The following is a 27,251-nucleotide window of genomic DNA, read 5'->3' on the forward strand; positions in this document are numbered from 1 at the left end:
ACATAATATTATTTTATTTTATTTATTCTAGCCTTTAAATTAAAGGATAGATTTAGTTTTTATATCTTACTGTTAAAACTGGCCATCACTGGAATAATTACAACAATTAATCTGTTATTTTTGGCATTTCTAATTAATTACAAATGTATATTATTGAATATTTAATTTATATCTTAAGTAGGGCTGTCAAACGATTAATCACGATTAATCGCATACAAAATAAAAGTTTTGAGTTTGCATAATATATGTGTGAGTAATGTGTGTAAATAATATGTATATATAAATACACACAAATTAATATATATATTTAAGATAAATATGTTATTTATGTACAAAAAATGTATTTATATATAATATAAATTATATAAAAATATAAATAAATACATATACTTGTAAATATTTCTCAAATATATACACAGATGTGTTTGTATTTATATATACATAATAATTACACACAGTACACCCACATATATTAGGCAAACTCAAACTTTTATTTTGTATGCGATTAATCATGATTAATCGTTTGACAGCCCTAAAATTTAAAAAAAAAAAATAAATAAATAAATAAATAAATAAAAAATGTCTCTTTTTCCCACTTTTCTGCATATCCCGTTTGAAAAACCCTGGTATAAAACACTGGCAAATTAAATTGACAATTAACTTATTTTTTACATTAATTAAGCAATGTTTGTGGACTTCATTGCGTACAGTGGCATCATTTTGGATGTTTGAAGTTTTGATGACACAATTTCAATTCAGGTTCTGCAATCTCTTTCACACTAAATAAGCCTATTCATCTTAAACAGCACTACAAATACAGCATTGGTCATGCCTTTGAGCAGAGAGGATCTGGTGTCCAGACTAAAGCATTCTGATTCTGGGCTGAGATTAAAGACCTTGACTTGGCAGATGGGTGGAAAGCGAGGAGTGTGGGTCTGAGGTCAGAGCGGTGACCTGTACGCCCTCACTCTGACAGCGTGGAGTGAAACGGGGCCAAACTCCATCAGCTGTCAATCATCAGCTGTGATTTATGAGCGGCCATACTCAAACCATTAGCTCTGCCTCACCACTGGACAGCTCCAAAGGAAACCGAAACCAACTGTGTTTGTATATGTTAGAATTAGAGGAAGCCGTTATGCTGAACCGTAGATAGGTCGTCTGTGGTTCTCAGTGATCAAACGCTATTGCTGAATTTCTCTTGTTTGCTGATGTATGAGTTTTGGTCTTTTCCTGTTCAGTCACTTTTTATATTTGATTTGTTCTTGGTTGGTGCTTTAATCAATGGTTTGTTGACAGGTAGTTGATGAAGACTTGGCAAGACTTCAGTGGGAATGGTTCTTTTTTTCTTTTTTCCTCCCCGAGTGTTGATGGCAGAGGGCTGAAGAGTTTGTATAAAGCAGTGATATGAAACCAGACATGTGGACAGTATCAACATCTCCCATATGCAGAAGTGTTCAGGAGTTATTAAATACAGCCCAGCCAATGTCAGACAAAAAAAAAAAAAATACAATGTTGTTCCTGCATATCAAGAGTTGCATGAGAATTTAAAAGGATACTATTTCTAGCATCTAGACACTTCTGAGAGTGCAACCACTGACTGAGAGGCGCCATGTCCATTGATGTTTTTACCAAGTGGATTTTACTGTAAATACAACATGTACATGTCTAAATTTGGTCAATACAATCATTTTACATCTACTTTAGATCATTTGCATTAAGGTGTTACACTCGGATGGATGTCACAATACTGAAGAATAAATTTGTCACTACTTCCATTTCATTGAATTTTAAACTGTTAATTCAGTCTTCTACCCACCCTCATGTCACTAATTTTTTTTCCTGTGGAGCAAAATATCAGATCTGTTATTTTCCATACAATGAAAATGCATCATTGGCTATCAAGTTTGACTGCAATTTTTAAGACTGCCATTTTTTAAGACTGCCTAGAACCCCATTTTGCCATAATGCAAATAAAAACATTTAATAAGTTTAAAAAAGTGTAATGATGAATCATTTGAACATTTGCAGGGTACAGATTTAGCTAGCAAATGAATTGACTGAAGGTGCGGTCAGTCATTTCCATTGGAAATCCATATGATCTGGAATTTCCATACACAAATTTCACAACAGGTTCAAGTTGGTCACTTAAATTTACACGTTGACCAAGTGACTTTTGTGTGAGCTTTGCTTTATATGTCACTACACTATTAGTCTTGCATAGCCAGACCTTCAGACTGATGGCAGAAGGTCTGGACTCTATCGCAGCTTTCACTGGCCAAGGACCGCCCAAGAGGACGTTTGACTGACATGACAATCACAGTTTTATTCCGCGTCATGTTTAGAGGCGTGAAAATGTCAATGTCCCTACAATAACAGACTGGCATAATAATCTATAAATTATTAATTCAAGAACGTTGTGCAAGTTTACAGCAACAATGGAGCCACATAAATCCAGCGCTTAGTTTATCCTGGTAAGCGCTTGTAAACACGACTGCGTTCTTCTTCCACGACTGAGTTTAGCCACACGGCATTTGTTTCCAGGCAAACCGTTAAAGAATGCGACACACGCGTCGCCCAGAGATCCTGTGTAATTCAACCAACCAAATAACGACTTTGAAACTCCTGAAGTATTTCCAGATTAGTGTGCCATATGCATCAGACGTTCAGCCAATGGTCCGTGGGCGTTATGTCTGAGGCTGAGACTACTACATTATTGACAATAGACAATGGACCTTTTTTGCCTGTGAATATTCAACAACATTTTGCTAATGTGACCACAACTTAAAAGTGTGCTTGCAAAGCCTAAACTAACTTCTAAAAGAAGAATGAGAAAAGTTTTATTCCACAGTGTAAATTCCACAATGATAGAATTTTAATTTTTGTGTGAACTGTCCCTTTAAATGACCATAAGTCAAAAACCAACTCTTCAAGCAAGAAAAATACATTTGATACTAATTTATTGCCCTTTCTTCTACACCCAGAGCACCTTGGCCAGTGTCCACAGTCAGTTCCTGATAAACGTTGAGGCGCTGTCCGAGTTCTGGTCGGTGCTGGATGAGATAGATGAGCAGACGTGGGTGTTGGAACCAGAAAAACCCACAAAAGCAGACTCCACGAGAAGGATCGCCATCGGTAACATTACATTCAAATCTCATTATTTGCAGATCACCGCCATCCATCCAACTATGCCCATCAACAATCATTTTTCGTGATTTTAAGCTGCCATATCGCTGTTCTTCCCCAGGAAACAATGTCTCAATAAAGGTACAAATTGACCCCAGACACCCCAAAATGCTGCCAGAGTGCTGTTTGCTCGGGGCTGAGCACGGTAGGCATTTTTCATATCTGCAAATCTCTCTGTTTATCTCCATACAGCTTTTATTACGGTTTCCTGCATGTGAGAGGCAGCTCGGATGCGAGGAACTCGTGCCTCCCTCTCGTGCTCTTGTTTTTCAATTACCTCCGTACATAAGTGCACATGCTGTAAATGCTTTACTGCATTTAGACAGGACCGCTACAACTGGAGCGGCCGAGCTGACAGCCCGCAATATGTTTGTGGCGCAATGTGCTTTTAGATTTCAGCGAGATGGTGTTGGAATGGAGGTCAGTTTGCACTATTTAAGCCGCCGTGATTGTTTCTTTAAATCCAAGGTCATGCTTGGCTGACAATGGCACACAGAACACATTGTCGGTTGCCTAGCAATGTTATTCATTGATATTAAATCCACACTTCAATAGTCAAGACGGTGGCAGTCGCGGACCCTCCGAGCGCGGGGTCAGACAGAAATATTGCTTTTTGCATTTACAAATGACAAACAGAGAGTGCGGCTATCACGTCCCTCCCAGATTGATCTCTCGGGTGGAACAGCCATGATGAGCGCGTTTTATTTGAATTATTTGAATATTTCCCTTTCTGTCAGACTGTTTGTCACAGTAGGAAATGTCCTGTTCTTTTGCCCGCTCTGCTGTGGCATTTCTACGAAAGAATAGAGATTAGAGGTAAGAAATGACGCGGCCGTGCATTGTCTGTCAGCGCTTTGCGATCAGGTGAGGAACACTGAATGAGAGATGAGGTAGAGTTAATTGAAACTGCTCGGCTACATTAGGGGGGTGAGCGCAGTTCTTGCCTTCATATACAACACTCCCTCGGGCTTGTTTTTGCCATGCAGATTGATTGATATGATTTATGTTGATGGCATTTTTGTCCCCCAGTGCTTTGCAAACATTATGAAGTCCAGTGTGTATTGCTATTACAAAAACATAAGTGTGTAGGTCTTGATAATGAATAATTGAAGATGTGACAGAACAGATAACAGCTTACTGTGTTTATAGGGTCATCAACATACCAATACTGTCAATTGTAACAATTCTCAACACCAGTTTCAATCGTTTGTGTGTGTGTGTGTGGGTGTAGGGGTGTGTGTGCGTGTATGTTTACACACATATATACATATATATGTATGTGTGTGTATGTATGTAATTTTATATATAATATATATATATATATATTTTTTTTTTTTTTCAGCATTTCATACTTTCATTTAGCATGGATCATTAAATTGAATCTTACCGACCCCAAACATTTGAACTGTAGTGCATATTTGTAAGAACTAAATTATATCTATACTTCCAAAAAATTGACAAATACACTGTTATATTTTTTTAAATATCAACTTATTACTGAAGCACCTATACTTTTGACATTAATTACAACAATTATGTTAATAATTTGAACTTTCTCGTCTTTCAGTTGTCACTCCTTTACGGAATAAATTGAATGCCAATATGCATTTATGGTAAGCAAACTGATTATTAACTTCTGTTCCATTTCATGTTTTCCCGAGGTTGTTAAAAATGATTAATGAGAAATCAAAGTGGATGTTGCATATTTCAATGCAAATTTGCTATTTCATGTGCGTGCTGCAGACATTTTTGTCTGTATTACAGCGTAAAATGAATCAGAAACCACATGGTGAGAATGTTTTGGCCCAGAACGTTGATTCTCACAGTGATATCCTGGATTTTTGGGCAGTAATCACTGAACTGTATTCATTATACCATCATGACTTGACTGTATGCGTTTAATTAGTGCATGAAGGTCTGATTTCCTCCTCTCCTCATAGGAACCCTAACTGCAGTGTCCTACAGAATATGAAGGATGTGTTGGAGATAGAATTTCCATCGCCTACCACCCACGAAAAATCTGTACGTTGCATATTTTCGTCTCATACACTGCCACTTACAATTAGTTCCACAGCACCATCACATTTGAAGCTTGCAGTGTTCTTTTTTTCCACCTCCTTTTCTCTTTGTTTTTATCATCGGGAGAGGTGGGTACAGATTTCCTTTAATTGGGTTGTTTACAGATAAGATCATTACAATAACAAAGGTGGCAGAATCTTCGGCACTATCAAGAGCTGTTTAATCATAGCTCCGCCATTTATCTTTTTTCCTCTGTGCATTTTTTATGCTTTCTCTCTTTCAGCTTGTGGGTTGAAAGGCCGCAGTGTTTATTCACAGTCTGTACCGCAGATTAATGCTTGACCATCATTAACATTCTGAAGCGAGAAAAGTTTACTTGACCAGATGTTGAAATTTTTATCCTCCATCCTTTTAATGGATTGCTCAGAAAAAAAGAAAGAAAAAAACATCTAATTATCTGAACAGCAATATGCAAACACATAGAGTGGAGGAGAAGAGAGCAGAAGCATGGGAATGGGGGGGATGTGTAAAGGTTCTCTAGGCTGGCTGAGGCGTCTTGCTAAGCAGGAGGATTGTGTGAAGTGGGGGTCAAGCACATATAGGGTTGATGAGTCCACCTGAGTCTCCTCACCCTGTGGGAACAAATATGAGCCGCCGTGCGCCAGCAGACAGTGAATTTCAAATACAGAATTTCAGATCAGACTCGGGGATACAAAATATGAGAAGTGTATAAACCTTTCCTATAATCATTAACTGAACATAAAAATTCTGTCATTATTTACTCACCATGTGATTCCAAACCTGTATGACTGACTTCAGTGGAACACAGCTGGAGACATTTTGATAAATGTACAGTGCTGGAATGGACAAAATTGTATTAAATAAAAAATGGTTAATACGACTTATGCAATATATTAAGTATATACAAGTTTTCTGAAGTCAAAAGCTTTATTATTTACTGAAATGTGACATTTATGAGAAAGGTAATGCTGATTTATGAAAAATATTTTTATTTATGTAGATATGTAATATATATATTTTTAGTATTTGTCTATAGTACTATTTATCTATAGTACAGGTTTAAAACAACACAAATGTGAGTAAATGATGGCAAAAATGGCATTGGTGGGAGCACTAAGGATAGGGACACACCAAAGTAGGCCTACTAAAAACCGACTGTGTTGTCGCCTCGCATCGCGGCACAAAACTGCACGTGAACACACCGAGAGAACTACAGCCGACGGTCAGCCAGCACACGCGTTCTTCGCCTCGGTGTAGGAGACCACTGTCTATTTATTATAATCGTAATTCATGAAGGGAGACCAGCACTGCAGGCTGCAGATACACAAACTAATATTGCCCACAACCCATTGCGCATTGGACGAGGTTTCAGTTCAGAACTACAAACACGAGTAAAAAGTGTTAAAAAACTACAAAACATGGCGGATATATGCAATCGACGCTGAGAGATTTGAGTGACTAATAATCAGTTTAACCTGATAGAAAATATATATGTAATGTTACCCGTGTTATTTTTCATCTGCAAATACCAATGTGGACTTTTATGAAGATCCGATAATGGCCATTAACTTTTAAATGCATCATTATGCATTAATATGAGGAGAGTTCTCCACATGAAAGACCCGCGACTGCAGATCAACGTGCTGCATTTCACTCCGATACGGTAGGAAATTAGCTAAATGAAATGTGGAGGAAGTAAGGTGATTGACAGGCCAGTTTACGGTGACAGGATGCGACAGAGAGAAAAGACGCGATTGTATGACGTGTTAGTATGTCCCAAAGCTTGTCTACTCTTTTACTACACACTCAAAAGTAAGTACTTTTTGTTCACAGAAAGAGTACATACTTTTAGGGCGTAGTATAAGTAGGCGAATTGGAACGCAGCATTCGTCTCGTTGACTCGGATGTACGTCATTGCTTACGTTGCACGAGTGCCCACTTCTGGCGGAACCTTTGTATGGGCTGAACTGGAACGTCCTAAGCCCTTGATCACTTGGAATCCGCAATGGAGCTGATTTATTATTTATTTTTTCCCCTTACAAAATTGTTTAATACAGCATTCTATATGTATATATGTGTGTTTTAAATGTTTAAAAAATAATTAGAATATCATAGAGTTGTTTGTGGTGGGGTAAATTAAACGCAATATGCGGTGACGTCACAATCGTGTTGCATTGTGGGTTATGGAGCTGCCTGAAGTGTACATATGAAGTAGACTCGCTCCCTCGGTCAAAATCGAGGGAGCGAGGGTCTGTCCATATAAACTTCCCTCGTCCACTTCACGAAGTGGAACGCACTTCAAAATGGCGGCAGGGATTCCCCCGAGGGGAAGTGTTTAGGGAAGTTCGCGAGTGCGTGTCTAAAACCGGACTGGAACGCAGCCTTGGTGTGTCCCAGGCTTAAAGGATAAGTTCACTTTCAAATTAAATTTACCCCAAGCGTTACCCACCCTCAAGCCATCCTAGATGTATATGACTTTCTTCTTTCTGATGAACACTATTGTAGATATATTAATAAATAACCTGACGCATCTGAGCTTTATAATGGCAGCGAGCGAGACCAACGAGTATGAAGCTGAAGAAAGTGCCTCCATCCATCATAAACGTAATAATAAAGGCCTTCTGAAGCAAAGCAATGCATTTGTGTAAAAAAAAAAATACATATTTAACAAGTTATGAAGTAAAATATCTAGCTTCCACCAGACCGCCTTCCGTATTCAACTTACGAAGAAAGTGTAAAACTCTTGCAGTTCAAAAAGCTTACGTTACTTCCTACGCCTTCCCTATTCAATTTACGGAAAAAGCTTAACTAATACGATGCCAGTTCCGTTTTTTCGTAAGTTGAATACGGAATGCGGTCTGGCTAAAGCTAGATATTTTGCTTTATAACTTGTTAAAAATGAATATTTTTCTTACACAAACGCATCGCTTCACTTCAGAAGGCCTTTATTAACCCCCTGGAGCCATGTGGAGTACGTTTATGATGGATGGAGGCACTGTCTTCAGTTTCATACTCATTGATCTCACTGCAATCTCAGATTGTGTTCATCAGAAAGAAGAAAGTCATATACACCTAGGATGGCTTGAGGATGAGTAAAGCTTCGGGTAATTTTAAATTGGAAAGTGAACTAATCCTTTAAGACTTAATTTTTTTTTTATTAAAATTTTTTTTTTACTTTACTGACAGCTTGAGTTGTTCTACATGTGAAAGCTCATGACATTTTGTGGTTGTGTACTCAAGAGTTTCAGTGTTGAATGTGGCATCTGCTACTCTTATCGACTTGAGTCAGACATTCCAGATCAGGTCTGCAATGACCCACGATGCGGCCAGCCTTTCCATCAAGTGTGTCTTTATGAGGTAAGCACTTTAAGATTTAGCAAACCATACAGAAAACCCAGTTTACCAGTATTTCAAACAGAACAATCACATGACCATGCAAAAACCAATAAACAATTATCTAAAAATGTATAATTTGTTAGTGTTTGTATGGTATTTATGGTATACTTTTATTGATTTGTCTTCACAGTGGCTGAGAGGTCTACCCACCAGTCGCCAAAGCTTCAATATTGTGTTTGGAGAATGTCCTTACTGCAGCAAGGTAGCACGACTTTATCACACAAATATAGCAAAGAAAATAACTTTATTTAAATGCACAAAGATATTTAATTTCATATAAATCATTTATAGTGCAAAAAAAAAAAAATTCATGCTGATTGATTTATACATACATTCTTTTAGCCCATCACTGTGAAAATGGTCACGGGAAACGCTTAAAAACAGTCTGTTCCATCATGTGGCATTACGGCTCCAGTAAGGATAATGCCAACAACCAACAACAGTTAATATCATAACAAGAAGGAAGATCAACATTACTTTAATGGGCCATTTACCCTGATTTTTTGATTTTCCAAAGTCATTTCTGTGATGGTACAGAGTCCTTTCATTTTCCAATCCACAAACATCACTTCCCCAGTGGTCTCCATCATCATCATAAGTTTCCTCCCATTGGTTTTGATGCCGGCTGTGTTTCCTGGTGTAGTTCCTCCAGTAGTCAACTTCACTGCTGGGTACTGCATAGTCATCATTTAGTGTTTGAGTGTGTTTTTGCTGGTTCAAATAGTGACGGTTTTGTTTTCCCCTCATGGTCATCCAGGTCTTGCCCTCATAAACTTCCGCGTTCCTCTTTTCCTGTGTTGTTGGAGCAAATTGTATCTTTTCACATTATAAGAAATATAAACGAGAGATATTGGATCTGTTAATGCACTTTTGTATCAAACAATAATCATTGCAAAGCATATTTGTATTTCCTATGGCTTTTGATGTGCTTAATACATTGATCAATTTGAAGTGAATGACTGACTGTGGTCTATTTGTCATTTGGCCTGTGCTCTGCTGTTGGTTTTACTTGTTCGTGTTCTTGTCTCTGCCGTGCTCCTGCTCTTGTTCTAGGATGAACTCGTGGAGGGAGGGGCTCATCTTCATCACTGAGGTTCTCATCACTTTCTTCAGGCATAAACTTTTGCCTATCACTTCTTTTTGCAGCCATGTCAGCTTTGTTTGGTCTCTGTAAAGATGACACCAACAAATAATTTAAATGAGTGTATGATAACACTATATTCATATACATATATATATACGAGGACTTCCAAATATGATGATCACTTTGTGAGAGACCCTCTTCCTAATATATATAATGGCAACTATACTACCGTTCAAAAGTTTGAGGTCAGTAAAGTGACAGTAATGACATTTATAATGTTACAGAAGGTTTTTATTTCAAATAAATGATGTTCTTTTGAACTTTTCAACACTGATAATCAATAGTTTCCTGAGCACAAAATGAGCATATTAGAATGATTTCTGAAAGTTCATGTGACACTGAAGACTGGAGTAAGACTGAAGACTGCTGAAAATTCAGTTTTGCCATCACAGGAATAAACTGAATTTGAATATATATTTTAATATAATTTAAAAGTTATTTTAAATAAGATTTAGCAATATATATATATATATATATATTTTTTTTTTTTTTTAACTGTATTTTTGATAATACATTTAGCTTTGGGGAGCATAAGAGATTTCTTCCAAAGACATAATAAAAAAAAAATAATCCTACTGACCCCAAACCTTTGAACAGTAATGTATATATTTTCATGTTTAAATACCCATTCATACTATATGAAAGAAAATATGTTGATTTCTGAATTAAACATTTGAATTAAAACTTGATTTTTACTTTTATAAAAGATGCACTGTCAACTTCACACAATCTACTTACAATGTATAAACTGAAAAATCTTCCAGTTTTATTTCTTACATTATTTTTGTAGTTTGTTATTTATGCTTTAAGCTATTTATTAATTGCTTCAGCTTTTATACAGTAAAGTTGTTGATGTAGTTTTTTTGGGGGTTTTTTTGGTCAAAAATAAAGAAAAAAATATGTTATAAATAAATAAACCAAACCTTTAAAAAGAAAAAAGAAAACACTCCACATCATTAACCAACAAGAACCATTATTCAGTCGTTTTTTGAATAACACCTGCTTGTGTGTCTCTCGTTTGGTCTTGCTCCAGACTTTGTTGGGTGTTGACCCGCCCAACCCTTCCTCATCATCTTCCTCTGCTGTCACAACAGGCTTAGATCTGGCTGTTTTTTTGTCAGTAGTCTTGGGTTGGCTTGCAGCCTGTGGAAGGTAAAGTTAAATAACATAGATGACGGAAATGTACTTGCTTTTGTCTCTGAGCATTCACAAGAGAGTGAAAGAGAACACTAAATGTTCCCTGCCTGACCTGGATCCTTAGAGGAGAGGACCTGCCCTGATTAATGGCATCTACTGCTCTCCCTAAGGTGGCAACTGTCCAAACTAAATTTGGCCACAGATCACCAGCGAGGTCAGCTGTAGGCAAAATAAACTCCAGGAGTGTTGGAGTGACACAAGGAGCTGCTGGCCTCATGCTGCCTGACGTGGTTTCAGGAGAGCTGAGACACGAGGGGGACATTGATGATGTTGTTTTAGCTTTTATTCAAAGGAACTGAAGCTACACCGTCTAGAAAGGGATGAACAGAACCACAGAGAAAAATACAACTACAAAGAAAAGGGGATTCAAATCTTAATGCCCTTGCTGTTGACACTGATGCTTTCCATCTGTGCTAAAGATGGGGTGGTCAAGGTCAGAGGAAAAAGACTATGCACACTGCTTTGTAAGAACTGAAGAAGAAACAACATACATCCATGTAAAACATTCAAATGCATTGATACTGCAAGCATCACACAAACTACCTGTGCATCAAAAAGGAACACCAATGTGCTCACTTAAGGAACGATCAAATCCTATAAACTTTGAACTGGCAGTCCCAATCTAGGTTTAGCAACATCAAAACATATTGTACTGTAGTCAGACCTAATGCATCTCAGGGAAACACATTCTTAGTTAAACACTAGTCAAAGTGCACCAGGGAAGCTCCTACATCTGGGTCAGGAAGTCACATATTCAAGTCAGAAACAAAGAAATAGTCAAAACAACAACAAAACAATGAATGACAATGTCGCACACCACTGAAACTTGAATTGCAGAATTTTACATTTAAGCAAGCATAGTAAAGGTTTTAAGCCTGGAACACACCAAGCCAATGGCGACGTACTAGTGGCGACGAAAGCAACCTGCGGGGTTGGCTCACGTCGGCAGAGTCTGGGTCCAAAGTTGCCCTGACAAACGAAACCTACACTCAACACTCGATGGCCAAGTAGCACATCCGTTCTGCGCCTGCGTAAGAAGAAATGCCTTTCCGTAACAACAGGTGGCAGTAGCTGAACAGCCAATCAGAATGATCAGATGGCCCTACTGACCAAATAGCTCAGACACCAATTCAGCATGTTGAATCAGCCGAAAAAAGCCGACGGGGACCAACTTCAGCCAACGGTGCGGAACACACTGAGAAAACTTGGTCGGCCGACGAACAAAAACTGCTCGACAGCTGTTGGCTTGGTGTGTTCCAGGCTTTATAGGCCTTGAAAAAAGGATATAGCCTATTTAGTTGAATTTATATATTTCACTGTAATTAGTTAGCTTTCATTTTATGGACAAGGATGGAACAACACTATTTGCCAGTATTACTATTACACAAGGTGCATTTACATTTACCGTTGTTTGTAAATTTTCATGGTCAAAATCCAATTATCTGGAATTCTGCATGAGGGCAAAAGATTTCCCCATGCAGATTTTGTATCGGGTTCAAGTTGGTCAAGGGAATTCACTCAAGAGATCAAAGGAAAGCTGCTTAGTTTGAAAGTAACTTCTGTCTGAGCTGTGCTTCAAACATTGTTATGCTACTGGCTATGGACAACTGTTGACTATGACATTTTATTGCAAGCATAATTTCACAGAATTCATTCAAAGTTCATTAATGTGCACATATATTTTTAATATATATATTTTTTTCTTATATTATTTAAATCACTTGTATGATTCATGCTTTATTTATAAAACACTTGAAAGGCAAAGGTCAATCTAAAAATGTAGAACTGAGATGTTTTCTGCAAGGTGTCCACTGTATGCAGAATGGTTTCAATATCAAGGAACAAGCAGAGTAAATGACACCCTAAACACTGAGGGTATTTACCAACCCTTAACCAAATCCTCAACACTGAGCCTTCTCTATTGAACCACAGATCAAACTGCTGGACAGCTCCACATAGAAATGAGAGGCAATTCTAACTGGCGATCTTTTGGCCTCTGAAAAATGTGTGTATTCAACAGCCTCAAATTGGGTTGCTCGGGTGTTCGTAAAGTTCAGCGGTTCAAGTTGGCAGTGATCAACTGTGAAGTGATTCCAGAGGAATTAAGGTCTCTCCACTCCAGACCTCTTGAGAGCCAATAAGCCTTTTGGCAAGGTCAGCAAAGGTTAACCTACGACACCACGGTCAAGATTCACAAGCTCATTCTCTTTATAGAGGAAAAGTGCCATTCTTGTCTCTCACCAGTGTAATAGAGTGCAGGAATCCAGTGTGTTGTATTTTATGCAGTTTGATTCTGAATGTGCATATAGACGTTGAAATATAAGTGTGCATGTGAATGCAATAAATAAGAGCGCTTTAATTAAATAGCTCTCTTGTATGGTTTTGACACTGCATTGAGCTGTGGCCCCAGGCTGAGGGCCTTCAGTAACTCTGAGTCTGTCACCACTGTGTAAATCTCCTTTTTTTCCTCATCTGAACCACTTCGGTCCAACTCCAACGCCGCCAATAGGCCAGGCAGACGGCTCTGAGCAGGAGTGGGAGTCATTGTAGCTGGGAAAGGGTCAGAGGAGGGTTCCCAAACCTGAGCATCTCCTTCCTTCTCCCAGACAGATAAATCTGCCGCAGCCCACAGGCTGCTCAGAATACTCCAGCCCCGGCTCATATGGTCTCTATTAAGTCTACTGGGCTGCTGTGCCAAAGCATTTCACACTCACCCTTTGTGTGGTTGGCCTGGTCATCTCTAACGCCCTTGGCCTGGAGAGGTCCAATGGACCCTGCAGCCTGGCCGCTGACAGAACCATTCTGAGGGCCTGGTAGTCTGGCTTTTCATTGTAGTCAAGGTTTTTCACGCTGGACAGGAAGCTGGCTATTTCTGTAAAGGATCAGAAAGAAAGACATCTGAATATGCAAAACTGAAAACTGTATCATCATTTACTCACCCTCATGTCACTCTAGACTTTCTTTCTGCAGTGGAATGCATGAGATATTCTGAAGAACATTTCAGTTGTTATTGTTCAAACAATGAAAGTTTTCAAGTATCATGAAATTAATCTATACAACATTTAAGCCTTTATTCACTTTTAAATAATATCAAAACATTGATCGACACACAAATACAGACTACAATCCTCAAACGTCAAATAAAGTCAAACTTCATTGATTGTCCCACAACACATGACCAAATGTCATGACGATTGACTTGGACTATATCATTTGTATGAATTAATTTCTATCTTAATGTTTTTGACTTTCATAATATGGACAAAACCAGCTGAAACATTCTTCAAAATATCATCTTTTGTGTTCCGCAAAAGAAAGAAGCATATATAAGTTTGGAACGACATGAGAGTGAGGAAATTATGACAGAATGTTCATTCTTGGGTGGACTATCCCATTAATACACAAAAAAACAATTTTGAAAATCAGATGTTGAGCTTTACATTATTTCGAAACGCCTCATCATGTAGAGCAGGGGTCCTCAAGTAACAGACCACTGTCCTGCTCCAGACCCTGGCTTGGTTCCAGGCGCACAGCGAGACAAAGCGCGTCAAAACAACACAGCGGTACACACCACAAGCACTCAGGGTCATTTATGGTAATGGTCTTTCCGCGCTATATCCTTTAATATTTTTATCTAGAGCCAAACGCACTTCATTCAAGCCCTTTATGTTTCATGCGCATTGCTTCCCTCCCCACTAAAGATGCTAGGAAGAAAATCTAGAGACCGGACCTCTTGGAACTTTAATTGAATATCCTTGATGTAGAGCATCCCAAATGTGTCCTTTTTTGGAAACTACACAAGTGGGGACTACTGTGGAGATGGACTGTGGTTGAGTATTTGCATAATTTGCAGATAAACACCAACTGAGCTGGTCTGCATGTTTAATGTTGATGCATCCTGCTGTTGACCTAGATGCTTACTGAACACACTCGCAAATGTCCGGCCAAGTGACAACCACCATCTGCAGACTTCATTTTCATTCCAAAAGGAACAAAAATCACATCTTCCTAACAAATGGACAGTGGCAGGAGCACAATGTAGTGCGGCCTCTCTGTTCATACGAGAACACAAATGTGTGTCTAATATAGGCACCTTCCATTCTTCACTGTAATAAATATGCTGGATGCAGTGCTATGCCGGTGCACGTTCTCTTTGTGGCAGCCTAGCTGAATGTATACCACATGCGCAGCCTTGATGCATGTTAGAGGTCTTATCTTTCTGGTCCAGCTGCAGCCAGCCTCTCAAGGTTGGGGGAATAAGGCCTCATCATAATCATAGATCACAAAGCCCCCTTTCAGAAGACGCACGTGCCCTCGCTTCCTGTGGAGGGGGGAAAGATACTGCAGGGACGCTAGAGTCCGTTGATGAAGGAGAGGCAAGGAGATTGTGCTTGTGGGGATGGCGAGGAAGCTCCATACCTTGTTGATCAAAGCAAATGGTCTGCACACTCACGTGCACCTACCCGTGCTGGAAGCAGACATGTTCAGGACAGAATCTGGCAGGTTGGACATCAGCCTGTGGTCAAGGGATGATAAAAGGAAAGGTTAAACAGTTGCAAAAATGCATCTGAAAACACCTCTTCGCTTTCGACTCACGGAATCACACAACATACATTTAAAATTTCACTGTGAAGAGTTTGTCATTCTCTCTTCTACTGATCTGCTGATCCTTTTAAAGCTGTGTACTCCACTACCTAAATTTCCAGACAAGAAAGAAAATATGTGGCCTTTTACACCTTTAGTGGAGTTTTAAGGCTTTAATGAAGCATTTGAGTGAATAATTCAGGCTGAATAAGCACAGAAAGCCTCTGATCAGCAGCCACTGTACACAAATAGACCTATGGTGAAAAGGGGAACGTACTTGGCCTTGGCCTCCTGGACCTCAGCTGGGTTCCTAAGAGATGAGAGCCAGGGCAGAGTTCCACACTGCCAGTGAAGCAAGCAGTAGCCCAACACCTCCAAGTCTCCTCGTCTGGATGCGGCTGTTGGAGAAAGTGAAGATAAGGAAAAGAAGTTGAGTGTTGGTTGAGAAGCAAGTTAAAACTCTTTGATTGAATGACCCGTCCACTGGTTGCTGAAATATGCCTTTATAAAAAAGGCGAAGAAGGAGGGGGGGTGATGGAGAGAAGTATTTTGTTTTCTCAGCTGGTGCCCTGGCCTGCCTCACAGGCTAACGGGGCTTTTCTAAGAGGGGCTGAGAGTTGAAAGAGTAGGTCAGTTTCCTCCCACCAGCGCTCCTCACATCTCTCTCACACTCCCTCCTCCTTCGTCTGGTCTGGCGACTCGTCCAGGAACCTGATCCTGACGGCCTCTGACATGATCCAGACAGCCTGTGGCCCAGCCCGACACTCTCTCCGACAGAGAGCCAAGCAGTAAAACAAAGAAATAAATGTCTGGCCCAAATAGTTTCCACATGTTTCTGGATTCCGTGGGGTCTCTGCTGGCCTTAAGAGAAGAGCCTGAGAGTGTTTGCATGTGCTCCTTAGACCGCCTCCATCTCCACCTCTGCTGTAACACATTACACAACTGCCATCTAGTGTAAATGTCTTTTGTATACTAAAAACTTCTTATAAGAACACTTCGTCTTTTATGATTCTTACATTTGTTTAATATCTCATTAAAGACTCCTCTACCCTGGGCTAAGAATCAATAAAGATTTCCCAAATCAGTTTGATGCTGATTCACCAGCTCTTGATTTCATTCAGATTTTAATTTCAAATTCAATTCCAATTCATTTGGGAAAATTGCAGTAGTTATAATGTTAATTTTTCGTACATAATCTTACATATCTAATTCTAATTCAGTAGTTTGTATTCTTGAACTATTCATTACTAGAACTGACTCAAAACAGCAACCATGGAAACTGAAGCATTCAAACGGTATAAATATACACAACACTAAACCGTATAATAGTCATTCTTTTCGGGAATTATGCTACACTAGTCACACTTTACTGTATGTTTCACTAAAAAGTAATAGCTTATAGGAGTCAATCAATCGGGAATTGGGCTACACAATGCACTCTGTATCTTTTTGATTCGCTAAAAAGAACTGGCTCATAAGAGTCACTGGTTGCAGGAATCAAGCTACACTTGTCATGCTGTATGTTTTTGATTCACTAAAATGAAGCCGCTCACACAAGTCAGACTCCAATGGTCACAGTGCATGTTTTTTTTTTTTTGCATGCAACACAATAAAAGATGTTAAAAGAATAAATAAAATACAAGAAAAGGAACAATAAAAGAATCTATGCAACTGTTCTTAACCCTGGGAGCAGAAGAGATTAATACTTTTGGAATAAGTAGTAAGTGGTTTTAGTCTTCAAATAAGCCCAAAAGAGCTGCTTTCACACTTGCATAAGCTCAATGGGAATCTATCCCAGTCTAGTTTTTACAACACCACATCTGCTTATGAGCACTGAGTGTGAAATGGCCTCACTTCAACCAAATGATTAGTCTTATGCCAACCAGACAGACAGACAGCAGCATTTAGATATGAAATATTCATTTTGGATCCCAGCTATTAAACAAATTACGGGTTGACTTTAAACTAAGGACCCTCAATGAATTACGTTTGCCTAAATTTAAATCTGAATGGGATGGTTTTGTCAGTTTCACTCATATACAGGAGTTAACCTCCTGTTAAGCCTGTCCCTTCATGAAAAGCTCCAACTTCATCAATAAGGGTAAATTAAGGCACATCATTTGTTCGTGCCTAGAGAGTGTATTAACTCAATACTGTAACTGCAGTCCATCTCCTGAGAAATTACCTATTGACTGCATTCATCAAAAGAGAAAATCTCTGCCTAAATCCATGACCATCATTGATCCTGCCGTGCCTATTACAGAGTCAGCCTCCCTGCCCGCTAGCCAGCAAGACCATTAGGCCACATATATAGGTTTTCTTTATTTTTCTTCAACCTTGACCAAACTAATTTAGCAAACACACAATTTAATAGAAAAGATTTTAACATCCCTCACAGGTGACCTTGGAAAAATGCCTCTTAAGTGCCATGTAAAAAGGGCACTATGATTAAAGACCAAAGTGCACAAGAGAAGACACGCTCTGTAAACATTTTGTACGACTCTGTAATATGGACCTGAAGGGGTGGGCTGCCTGGCCTAGTCCTGACACCGATTCACTTATAAAAAGGCCGATCCACAAGAATGATGCATTCTAGGCTGAACACAACACCTTCCATCAGATAGAAGCTGTTGTTCATAATTATGGTCTATTGTTATTGTGATTATCCAAAGCGCCATGTCAAACTCTTGAACCTCTCCTCCTGAATTTCAGCTGGCTCAATTCAACCCTACAGGTGATAATTAGGCCTTTTGCACAGGGTTCAGTGGGACACGAAGTGCTCGTCTCTGCACTCCTCACCATGGTAACAAATCAACATCTACATGGGGTGCCAGGGGCCAAAAGAAAAGAAACACTCTGCAATCTGCATTCATCTACAGGGCAGTCAGTGATAATGACCTACACAACAGCTGTCAGTGTCCTCCATCAAGATTAGTGCTGTGATGCCGGCTTGGCTGCGGATTGTTTAATAGTGGTGCAAACAAGGTTTGTCAAATTTACTGCCTCGCTGCTTTGAGTTTAGCTTTGGGAGTGGAACGGGACACTGAACTCCCAAGTCGGTGCGTCAGTGGGTAAGTGTTTTTATAAACTCTCAAGTGTTATATCACTTGCCATATGCAATGTGATTTACACAGTACAACTGGCCATGCATTTACAGAGCAGAAAGACAGAATCAGGAACATATGTAGAATCCTGTACATGGAAAGTTAACAAATTGTTTCAGGTAAGAACATGGTCTTGTCTGAAAGCAGCCAGACCTTGGTCTGAACCTGAGCATGATTTACTTTCTGATGTATCAAACAAAGTGTTTTACTGGGTCCGTGCTATGAGCTACAGAGATTCATGAACTTTTTTCCCCTTTTATATCTAAACAGTAAAAAATACACACATGCATTCATCCTCTACATATAAAACCATCGTAATGATAACACCATACATTTAAAGAAAAATATGGGTAAAAAAGGTTTCAATCCACATAAGAACCTTGCTGAACCTTGGGTTTTCAAACGTTTGGATGCCATGGACCCCCAAGTATGATAATCCCCTAAAAAGTCCATACAAAAATATATTTTGAGTGATTTTATTTGAGTGATAAAAATAGACATGATATTATAAAAAAATAAAAAAAATAAAAAAAAAACGCTGCTCGATTATGGCAAAAATCATAATCACGATTATTCTGGCCAATATTCTCAATCACGATTATTTAACATGATTATGAGTGGGCCATATGACCAAAACCTTATACAAGTAATTTATTTAACAATAGCATTACGCAGTGCTTCCCACGGGTTTGAAATATACTTACGGTGGTAGCCGGGTGAAAAATCCTCCATTATCCATGGCACAAAAATGGTCTATTACATGTGACAAACAAATAATGTGTGATTTTTAACAGTATTTTCATTTATTGAAATTAATTTTAATTACACAGCATACTATTACATTTAATTACATACTAATATTATGCATTGTAAATTATGCAAAATTACAGCATTTAAATGGTTCTCCTTTTCCTATGTTCTCCTTTCTGTCATATAGTGTCTCTCTCAGTGAATGGGACACAGATTTTACTAGTAAAATTCATAAAATGAATAATAAATGTGTCAAATAATGTTCTTAGTCTTTTCCTCCTGTGGGTGAGACTACAATAATTTACTATGAATTAAATGGAAATCAAACTAAATACAATTTAAAATGCAAAATGCAGCGCCCGTGGGAATGCTAGCGGGAGTAAACAGTTCTGATGCACACATAATGAGCAGGTACGAAACGACAATCTTAAATAGTTAATCGATCGCGGATGGTTTCATTATCTTGGGCTGATATAAAAGTATAAGTGGATAAAAATAATAAATGCAAAAATGCGTCTCCAAATATACTTGGGCGGCAGTTAATATAACTGGGCGGCCCGCCCAAGTAAAGTCTATGTGTGGGAAGCACTGGTTATGTATCAACTACATATTTGCTGAGAAAAGTCCTCAAATTTTTTTTAAATAAGTAAACAGTCAGTAATGCATTAAAAACTAATTACAAACAATAGGACAAATACTATATTAAAAAAGATACAAATTGAAATGGTGCTTTAAGTTTTTCATGCAAGTATATACAGAAATCAAATGTAAAATAAAACAGCATAGTTTTCACTGTAAGAATTAAACTTGCTTTGGTTTATTATCATTTAGTCGAGAGCAGTTAGTGATTTTTCTCTTGTCTTTTGTTCTTTGATTAACATTAATGATACAGACAGCTGCAGGTATATTAGATTGCTGTCACTTTAAGACCAAATGCACAGATCCAAAATATACAAATAAACATTCTATTTTTTCCCAACTGTTTACGTTCACTTCAGACATAACCAACTGGGTTTATGTGAATACTCACCAAGCCCGGCAGTTTGACATATTTTTGTAAGTATATTTTATTTAGAGTTTTGAAATTATATTAACAGACACAAAGGTATAAAACAATAACCAACATAAGACAACAAGGACACACATTTACACAAAATAAAAGGAAGGGAAAAAAACATCTGGATTGCCTCAGTCAGCAAATATATACAAAATAATTATTGAGAATAAACATAACTGACAATATTCACAGTTGTTTTGTAAATCATGTGAGTTATCTTTTAATAACTATTTTTAATATCAAACATCCCATTTTTATGAAAATAATGTTACATGATTTTACTGAAAGTAATGGAATGGGGCACAATAATTGCTTTATCTCAACTATCGTATTTTCATAATCGTGAAGCCAAACTCAAAGTCGAAACTCAATTTCGATTAATCGCACAGCCCTAACTCAAACTGTGTTATCATACAATTGAATAAATGTCAAATAAATACACATTAAACTTACATTAAACTTTAAAAAATATTTTTCTGCTGACTGTGTATCTTGTTTTTTCTCCATGTGCTTAAAAAATTAAACAGCAACAGAAACATGGCTATTTGCAAGCTTTACTGCTGTGTATTCAGTATTGAACTTCTGTAATATCCTATGGCCAACGCAGCTAGAGATATTGGCTTTGAGTCCCAGTTCAACAAAACATCAAAGCTTTAATTAATAGTAAATGCATACAAGATGCAGGTTATGACTTTGACTAATTATGGATTTCTTGAATTAAGTCTGCCCAAGTAAGCATGGATAGAACAATCAATATCCAATAAAAAGGACTGTACACAATTTACGAGTTAATGTGTTTCCAATAGCACGACCCAAAGTTAAGGACATGATACTGAGAAGTCCCTGCCACATAAACAGACCCATTATAAGGTGAGTAATCTAGATAGTGAATCCATACTTTTTGGTGAACCTCTTTCTTTAAAGTTAACATGAAATTATAACAATCTCCATTTAGTCCTTAATGCATGTTCCTGGTCTAATCACGGTGAATACATTGATTCATGTTATTCCAAAGAAAAATGAAGGGTTGTCTTTGTAATCCTTAATCAAAACTCTGATACCACTTTATTTACCTTTTTCAATTCCAACATTTTTTTCTCACTGAATATTCTGTTTCACTTGCAAATAATTCAAATTATGAGGTAAAATGGGTTGCAAATGGCAATTCATGTTGACTTTACTGGGAAACACAGGACATTTATACATAATGCCACATGTTTCTATCTCGGTAATACCTCAGCATGGTTTCAAAAGATAAAATAAATGACAGATTTTACATTACCTACTCCTTTGTGAGCGTCAATGCTTGTATACTCAATGGTGCCATTGTGTCCTTTCTTGGGGTTCTCTTTGTACTCTTTATGCTCACCATTAGGACAGTATCTGTATGATAGTCCATAGTCAGCCAAGTACACCTGCAAAAGATAAAGTCAGCATAAATCTTCCCAAAGACATTTTCTTTCAAACTGAATCTCTCCTACCGTATATGGTATGCTAGTGCAAAGCACAAGGAAATGGGGTCAAGTTGTGACAGCAGAGTGAGACTTTAATTGATTATACTCCATTATACTTAAGTTCCAAATGTCATCAATGCTGGCTGGTCGTCTTAGTAGACGATCAATGAAAATAATAAAAAACTCTTATTCAAGTATGTGCTGCATTTGAATAGGTATTTTTATACACAAAAGAGGTCCCACTTTATATTAGGTGTATTTAACTACTATGTACTAACATTTAAATTAATCATATGATACAATGCACTTATTGTGTAAATACAATAAAAAAAACATGACATGTTTTACATTGTACTCATATTTTAATAAAATACCTGCATGCAATTACATCTATACCACCAAACCTGTCCTTGAACTTATCCATATCCCACCTTAATAGCAGCAAAAGTGTTTTGCTATACAACATGAACACAGTAAGAACCGTGTTCTTATTTTTTTATATATAAATACATATATTTATGTTTTTGGTGACCCAAAAACATAACCAATCATTGGTTATTGATTGTGGTAATGTGCATACAGACTCACCTTGCTTGGATCTTTGTGTCCCAATAAGAGATTGGCAGCCTTAATGTCAGCATGGACGTACTCATTGTCATGAATATATTCCAGCACATCCAGCTGTTAAGGGCAAAGTGACAGAGGGGAAGGTTAACATGAATAATTTAGTAACCTCATAATGACCTACTGTAATGACTACAGGCAGATGAGCTGGATGCAAGGCAGTCGGACTGCCAGAAAATGCAACTGAAGCTTACTCAAAATCCACCAAATTATACTGTAAATAATTTCGCCTTATCATATTCAGTCAAACCCTCTACATTCACTGAGGTCACATTAAAACATATTTAAGGGTCAAGATTGTAGTGAGTTGATAAATTGTAGCAATAAGTATCGCTTTTGTCTGAAATAAAGCTTGGCAACTATGAACCTCTTGGCAACTATGTGAAATAAAATAAGTGTGAGCTCAAGTTCTAAAATTAGCTACTAAAAATAAATTAAAGCTATATAGATATATTAAAGGTGCCCTCGAATGAAAAATTGAATTTATCTTGGCATAGTTAAATAACAAGAGTTCAGTACATGGAAATGAAATACAGTGAGTCTCAAACTCCATTGTTTCCTCCTTCTTATATAAATCTCATTTGTTTAAAAGACGTAAAACAGGCGAATCTCATAACACAGATTGTTACGTAACAGTCGCGGTGTACGCCCCCAATATTTGCATATGCCAGCCTATGTTCCCAACATTATGAAAGGAATTACACAAGGGCAGCCAGTATTAACGTCTGGATCTGTGCACAGCTGAATCATCAGACTAGGTAAGCAAGCAAGGACAATAGCGAAAAATGGCTGATGGAGCAATAATAACTGACATGATCCATGATAACATGATATTTTTAGTGATATTTGTAAACTGTCTTTCTAAATGTTTCGTTAGCATGTTGCTAATGTACTGTTAAATGTGGTTAAAGTTACCATCGTTTCTTACTGTATTCACGGAGACAAGAGCCGTCGCTATTTTCATTATTAAACACTTGCAGTCTGTATAATTCATAAACACAACTTCATTCTTTATAAATCTCTCCAACAGTGTAGCATTAGCCGTTAGCCACGGAGCACAGCCTCAAATTCATTCAGAATCAATGTAAACAATATAATAATACTCACATAATCTGACGCATGCATGCCGCATACATGGCGAACACTTTGTAAAGATCCATTTGTTATATTAGCTGTGTAAACTTTGTTTATGCACTGTTTAAGGCAAGCGCGCGCTCCGTGGGCGGGGAGGTCAGCATTTAAAGGGGCCGCACAGCATAAATCGGCTCATATTTAATAATGCCCCAAAATAGGCAGTTTAAAAAATTAATTAAAAAAAATCTATGGGGTATTTTGAGCTGAAACTTCAGACACATTCAGGGGACACCTTAGACTTATATTACATCTTGTAAAAAAATGTTTGATGGCACCTTTAAAAACAAAAATAAAAATGACAAGCACACAACAAAACTAAAATTTAAAATATAAAAATGGAAGTAAATATAAATGAATACTATAATAGTTTATAAATATTACTAAAATAACACAGGCAAGCAGCTCTAACTAAATGTTGTACGAAGTTTAGCAGCGTCTCACCATGAGGACACCCAACTGTAGCACGGTGGGCTTCCTCAGTTGTCCACCATTCTCCATAAACACCTTTTGCAGGTCTGTGCCCAGCCGATCCATTACCATAAACCTGTACCTATAAAACCGGACAACAAGATCAAAATTAACTTAAATATACAATTGAAACAAAAGAATATAGAAACAAAAATGATTAATGTTTTTAACATTAATGTCAAATATTGGGCTGGGCTGTATGAGAGTATATACTATGTGACTGTGTAAATATAGGTAAATATTTTGCTGTACCATTTATCAGTGGGCAGGACTGTTTTATATTATTTATATGAGAGTGATGAAAAGTCGAGACAAGTAAAAACTTGTTATTAAAGGGTGTAACAAAGCAAAGTTTCACCGTTTACAGTTGCTGAGCAACAACACAGAATTGATGTGTGTATATATTGGCTATTTTACGACTTCAAATGTTACTCCCCCAGTCAGAAATCAGATTCACAACTATTTGTTTTATACTTATTTTACTGTTTTGAATCTGGTTTTCCACTGACCCCAGACTTGCAGTATAATCCATGTGTCATCTTATTTTTTTGTCCATTGAGATCCAAATAGAATGAGTAATTAATCACATTAGAGTATTGTAACTATGTGAATTATTTAATTTACTTGATTATCCAAAAACAGGCATTTAAATAGGAATTTCCAGCAACACAAAATTGCAGTACTATAATACCATACTTCTAAATATTATACAAATGATAAAAAACATCTGTTGTATACCACTACAGTGATAGGCATTACTCAAATCATGGTGGTTATATGGCCCACCCTAGACAAACTGATGGTTCATACCTTGTCCCGTTATTTTCAGCCAGTCCAGACCCCCAGTAAGTTGGGATCCCCAAAAACTCCAGCTGTTTAGACTTCTTCCACTTGATCACTGTGATTTTAGAGTTTAAAAATGTTTTAGCCAAATATATATGCATATATATATATATATATATATATATATATATATATCTCTCAAACACTCATAAAGAAGCACTTCCTCCAGCCTAGCTGGAAGGGGAATCTGTCTTGACTGGCTATGCACCAGACTGACAGGTGGTCAGGGGCCCTTCGGAGAAACCAGCATCATTATCAGCAATTTGGTCACTCTCTCTGAATTAGAGCTCAAACAAGCTGGGATTGCACTAACGACCACAGAGGTGCATGTTTGCTTTGGTTTATTAATTTGCCTAGCCAGGCTAATTTACATCTATAGCCACTTCATCAGTGACATGCACTTCATGTTTGAGAACTCTCAGATGAAGATGAGGGGTCTTCAATATTTTCATTCAACACTACTCCAAACATGCATATGTTTCTACATCCTTTGGCAATAATAAAATCAGTGTTTATGAACTTTTTTCTTAAAATGTTTTACATAATAGAATTCCACTGCATAAAACGGACTGAATTTTAGGTTAAAAAAGAACAAAGATTCTTACTAGTATCTGGCTTTGCTGCTCGTTGGTAAAATTTCAATTCTGAGAATAAAGGTCCATTTTCATGATATTCCTGAAAATGAATATAGAAATTGTAGACACTTAGCCCATGTACTGTTTATATTTGGATGACATCTCTTCAAAATTGTTTCAATATATTTCTTACCACTTTGATCACAAAATCAGTGTCATCTCGAACAGGGATACTCACATCCCGGGAAGCTGTAAAATGTGGACAAATAAATAAAAAAGGTGAAAATTTTGAAATTATGAGAGCTATCCAATCATGATGTCTAAATTAATAATTTAAAAATGTGAGTGTCCATTATTTTAAATATGTTTAACAATAAAAATTAAAACACACTACTGTAAAATTATATTGAACAAAAAAAAAGCACAGCTTTAAATATCATTTAGAAAAATCATTTTAGACTTCAAGACTGCACTGGCAATAGTTCAGGTCTTTGAACTCTTGTGCTCCGAGTGAGTTTGCCACCAAGTCTAGTCATAGATGAAAATGAAATTATGAAGGAGTTTTACATATAATACAGAATATAAAGTCATTACCCAAGTAGATCAGTCCAAAACCACCTTTTCCAATGATCTTGCCGATGCGCCAATTCTTCTTTTCTGAATCTGTTAAAATGCATCCTTCTGGAAGTGGATGGGGTAGTTTGTATTTCTTTGGTGCCATGAGGTTAAACTGTCATGTAGATAGTTTCAGAACGAATAATCCTTATGAACTAATGACTGAAGAGAGCAATGTAAACTTCCTGTCAAGTTATTGCTGGTTATTTAATGGTTCCTTATCACAAACTAGTAATAACAATAACGCGTCCTTATAAAAGCATGTCAACACTCAATAAGAAGAATAATGTTATACAGAAGAAGAATTTTGATACATCATAATCTCAGTTTCGGTTCTTCCAGTCAGTTCACGGTTTTTTGTTTTTTTGTTTTCCTCTCACGGCAACAGACTGCAACTTCCTGAAAGTGATTGACACTCCCGCGACATCGGTTCCAAATCTTTAAGAACCTATCAAGAACAGTGATGTGTGTGCCCTTCATTTTCAACTACCAATAAAATACCCTAGAGAGGCGGAACAACAATGTAGCAAGTTTCATCACAGGGCAGCGCCGATGTCATTCAAAATAGAATCAGAAGTTTCACTCGTTTTTGAGAATCGGTTCATTCGAACACTGCTGCAAAAGAACTGAACCAAAGCTGTCATAAGCTGCGTTCCATTCGACAGGGTCCCTACGCAGTGTTCACTGCTCCCTACTCCCTGAGCACGGTATATCAGTTGAAGTGGACTTCGCTGGCAATAAATCACTCATTTGGAACGCCCTGCAAAACGTCATCAAAGAAAGTCAACGACGGTGTCGCGCAGATTATGATATAACATAAATAAATATTATAATTTACTTTCGAATTTAAAATTTTGACACTTAACAGATTTGAAGCTGTAACTGTCATGCCATATGAAAATAAATTCTCATTTGGTTAACTGTATGTATTCTTAATCCACCGTCTGGGTCTCATCTCGTGCGCTTTCTTTTCCACGCGCAGCTGCATAGTAAAGACTTCTGAGGTAAATAAAGTAAAATAAAAAATGACAGCTTTTCAACACTTTTACTTTGTCATGCCTATTCATACAATAAAATATGCAA

The 27,251-nt window shown here is 37.6% G+C and overlaps 2 protein-coding genes across 3 annotated transcripts in view; one reads left to right on the forward strand and one right to left on the reverse strand.

The window, feature by feature from the left end:
• The window catches only part of fancl (FA complementation group L), a 26,159-nt gene extending 17,063 nt beyond the window's left edge, over nt 1–9,096 (forward strand). The window contains exons 8-14 of the mRNA XM_067386308.1: nt 2,982–3,132; nt 3,245–3,328; nt 4,751–4,796; nt 5,124–5,205; nt 8,464–8,580; nt 8,750–8,821; nt 8,962–9,096. Of these exons, the coding sequence (XP_067242409.1) occupies nt 2,982–3,132; nt 3,245–3,328; nt 4,751–4,796; nt 5,124–5,205; nt 8,464–8,580; nt 8,750–8,821; nt 8,962–8,997 (588 nt within the window). The 3' untranslated portion in view covers nt 8,998–9,096. The remainder of the gene's footprint in view (nt 1–2,981; nt 3,133–3,244; nt 3,329–4,750; nt 4,797–5,123; nt 5,206–8,463; nt 8,581–8,749; nt 8,822–8,961) is intronic.
• On the reverse strand, nt 8,878–26,568 carry vrk2 (VRK serine/threonine kinase 2). Of its 2 annotated transcripts, none has more exons than XM_067386305.1 (13): nt 26,148–26,568; nt 25,747–25,802; nt 25,584–25,653; nt 24,946–25,033; nt 24,109–24,217; nt 22,498–22,590; nt 21,738–21,870; nt 15,822–15,942; nt 15,424–15,476; nt 13,675–13,832; nt 10,763–10,906; nt 9,629–9,787; nt 8,878–9,411 (listed from the first exon to the last, which is right to left on the reverse strand). In XM_067386305.1, exons 1-13 carry the CDS (start codon nt 26,272–26,274, stop codon nt 9,013–9,015), a joined length of 1,710 nt encoding a protein of 569 aa, XP_067242406.1. In that variant the 5' UTR covers nt 26,275–26,568; the 3' UTR covers nt 8,878–9,012. The 2 variants fall into 2 exon arrangements, with proteins under 2 accessions (XP_067242406.1, XP_067242407.1); XM_067386306.1 differs by having other exon boundaries at nt 9,286–9,411; nt 9,584–9,787.
• Between the last annotated feature and the right edge of the window lie 683 nt (nt 26,569–27,251).

This window comes from Chanodichthys erythropterus, chromosome 5 (assembly GCF_024489055.1).
Source record: "Chanodichthys erythropterus isolate Z2021 chromosome 5, ASM2448905v1, whole genome shotgun sequence".
In the NCBI taxonomy this organism is placed as follows: domain Eukaryota; kingdom Metazoa; phylum Chordata; class Actinopteri; order Cypriniformes; family Xenocyprididae; genus Chanodichthys; species Chanodichthys erythropterus.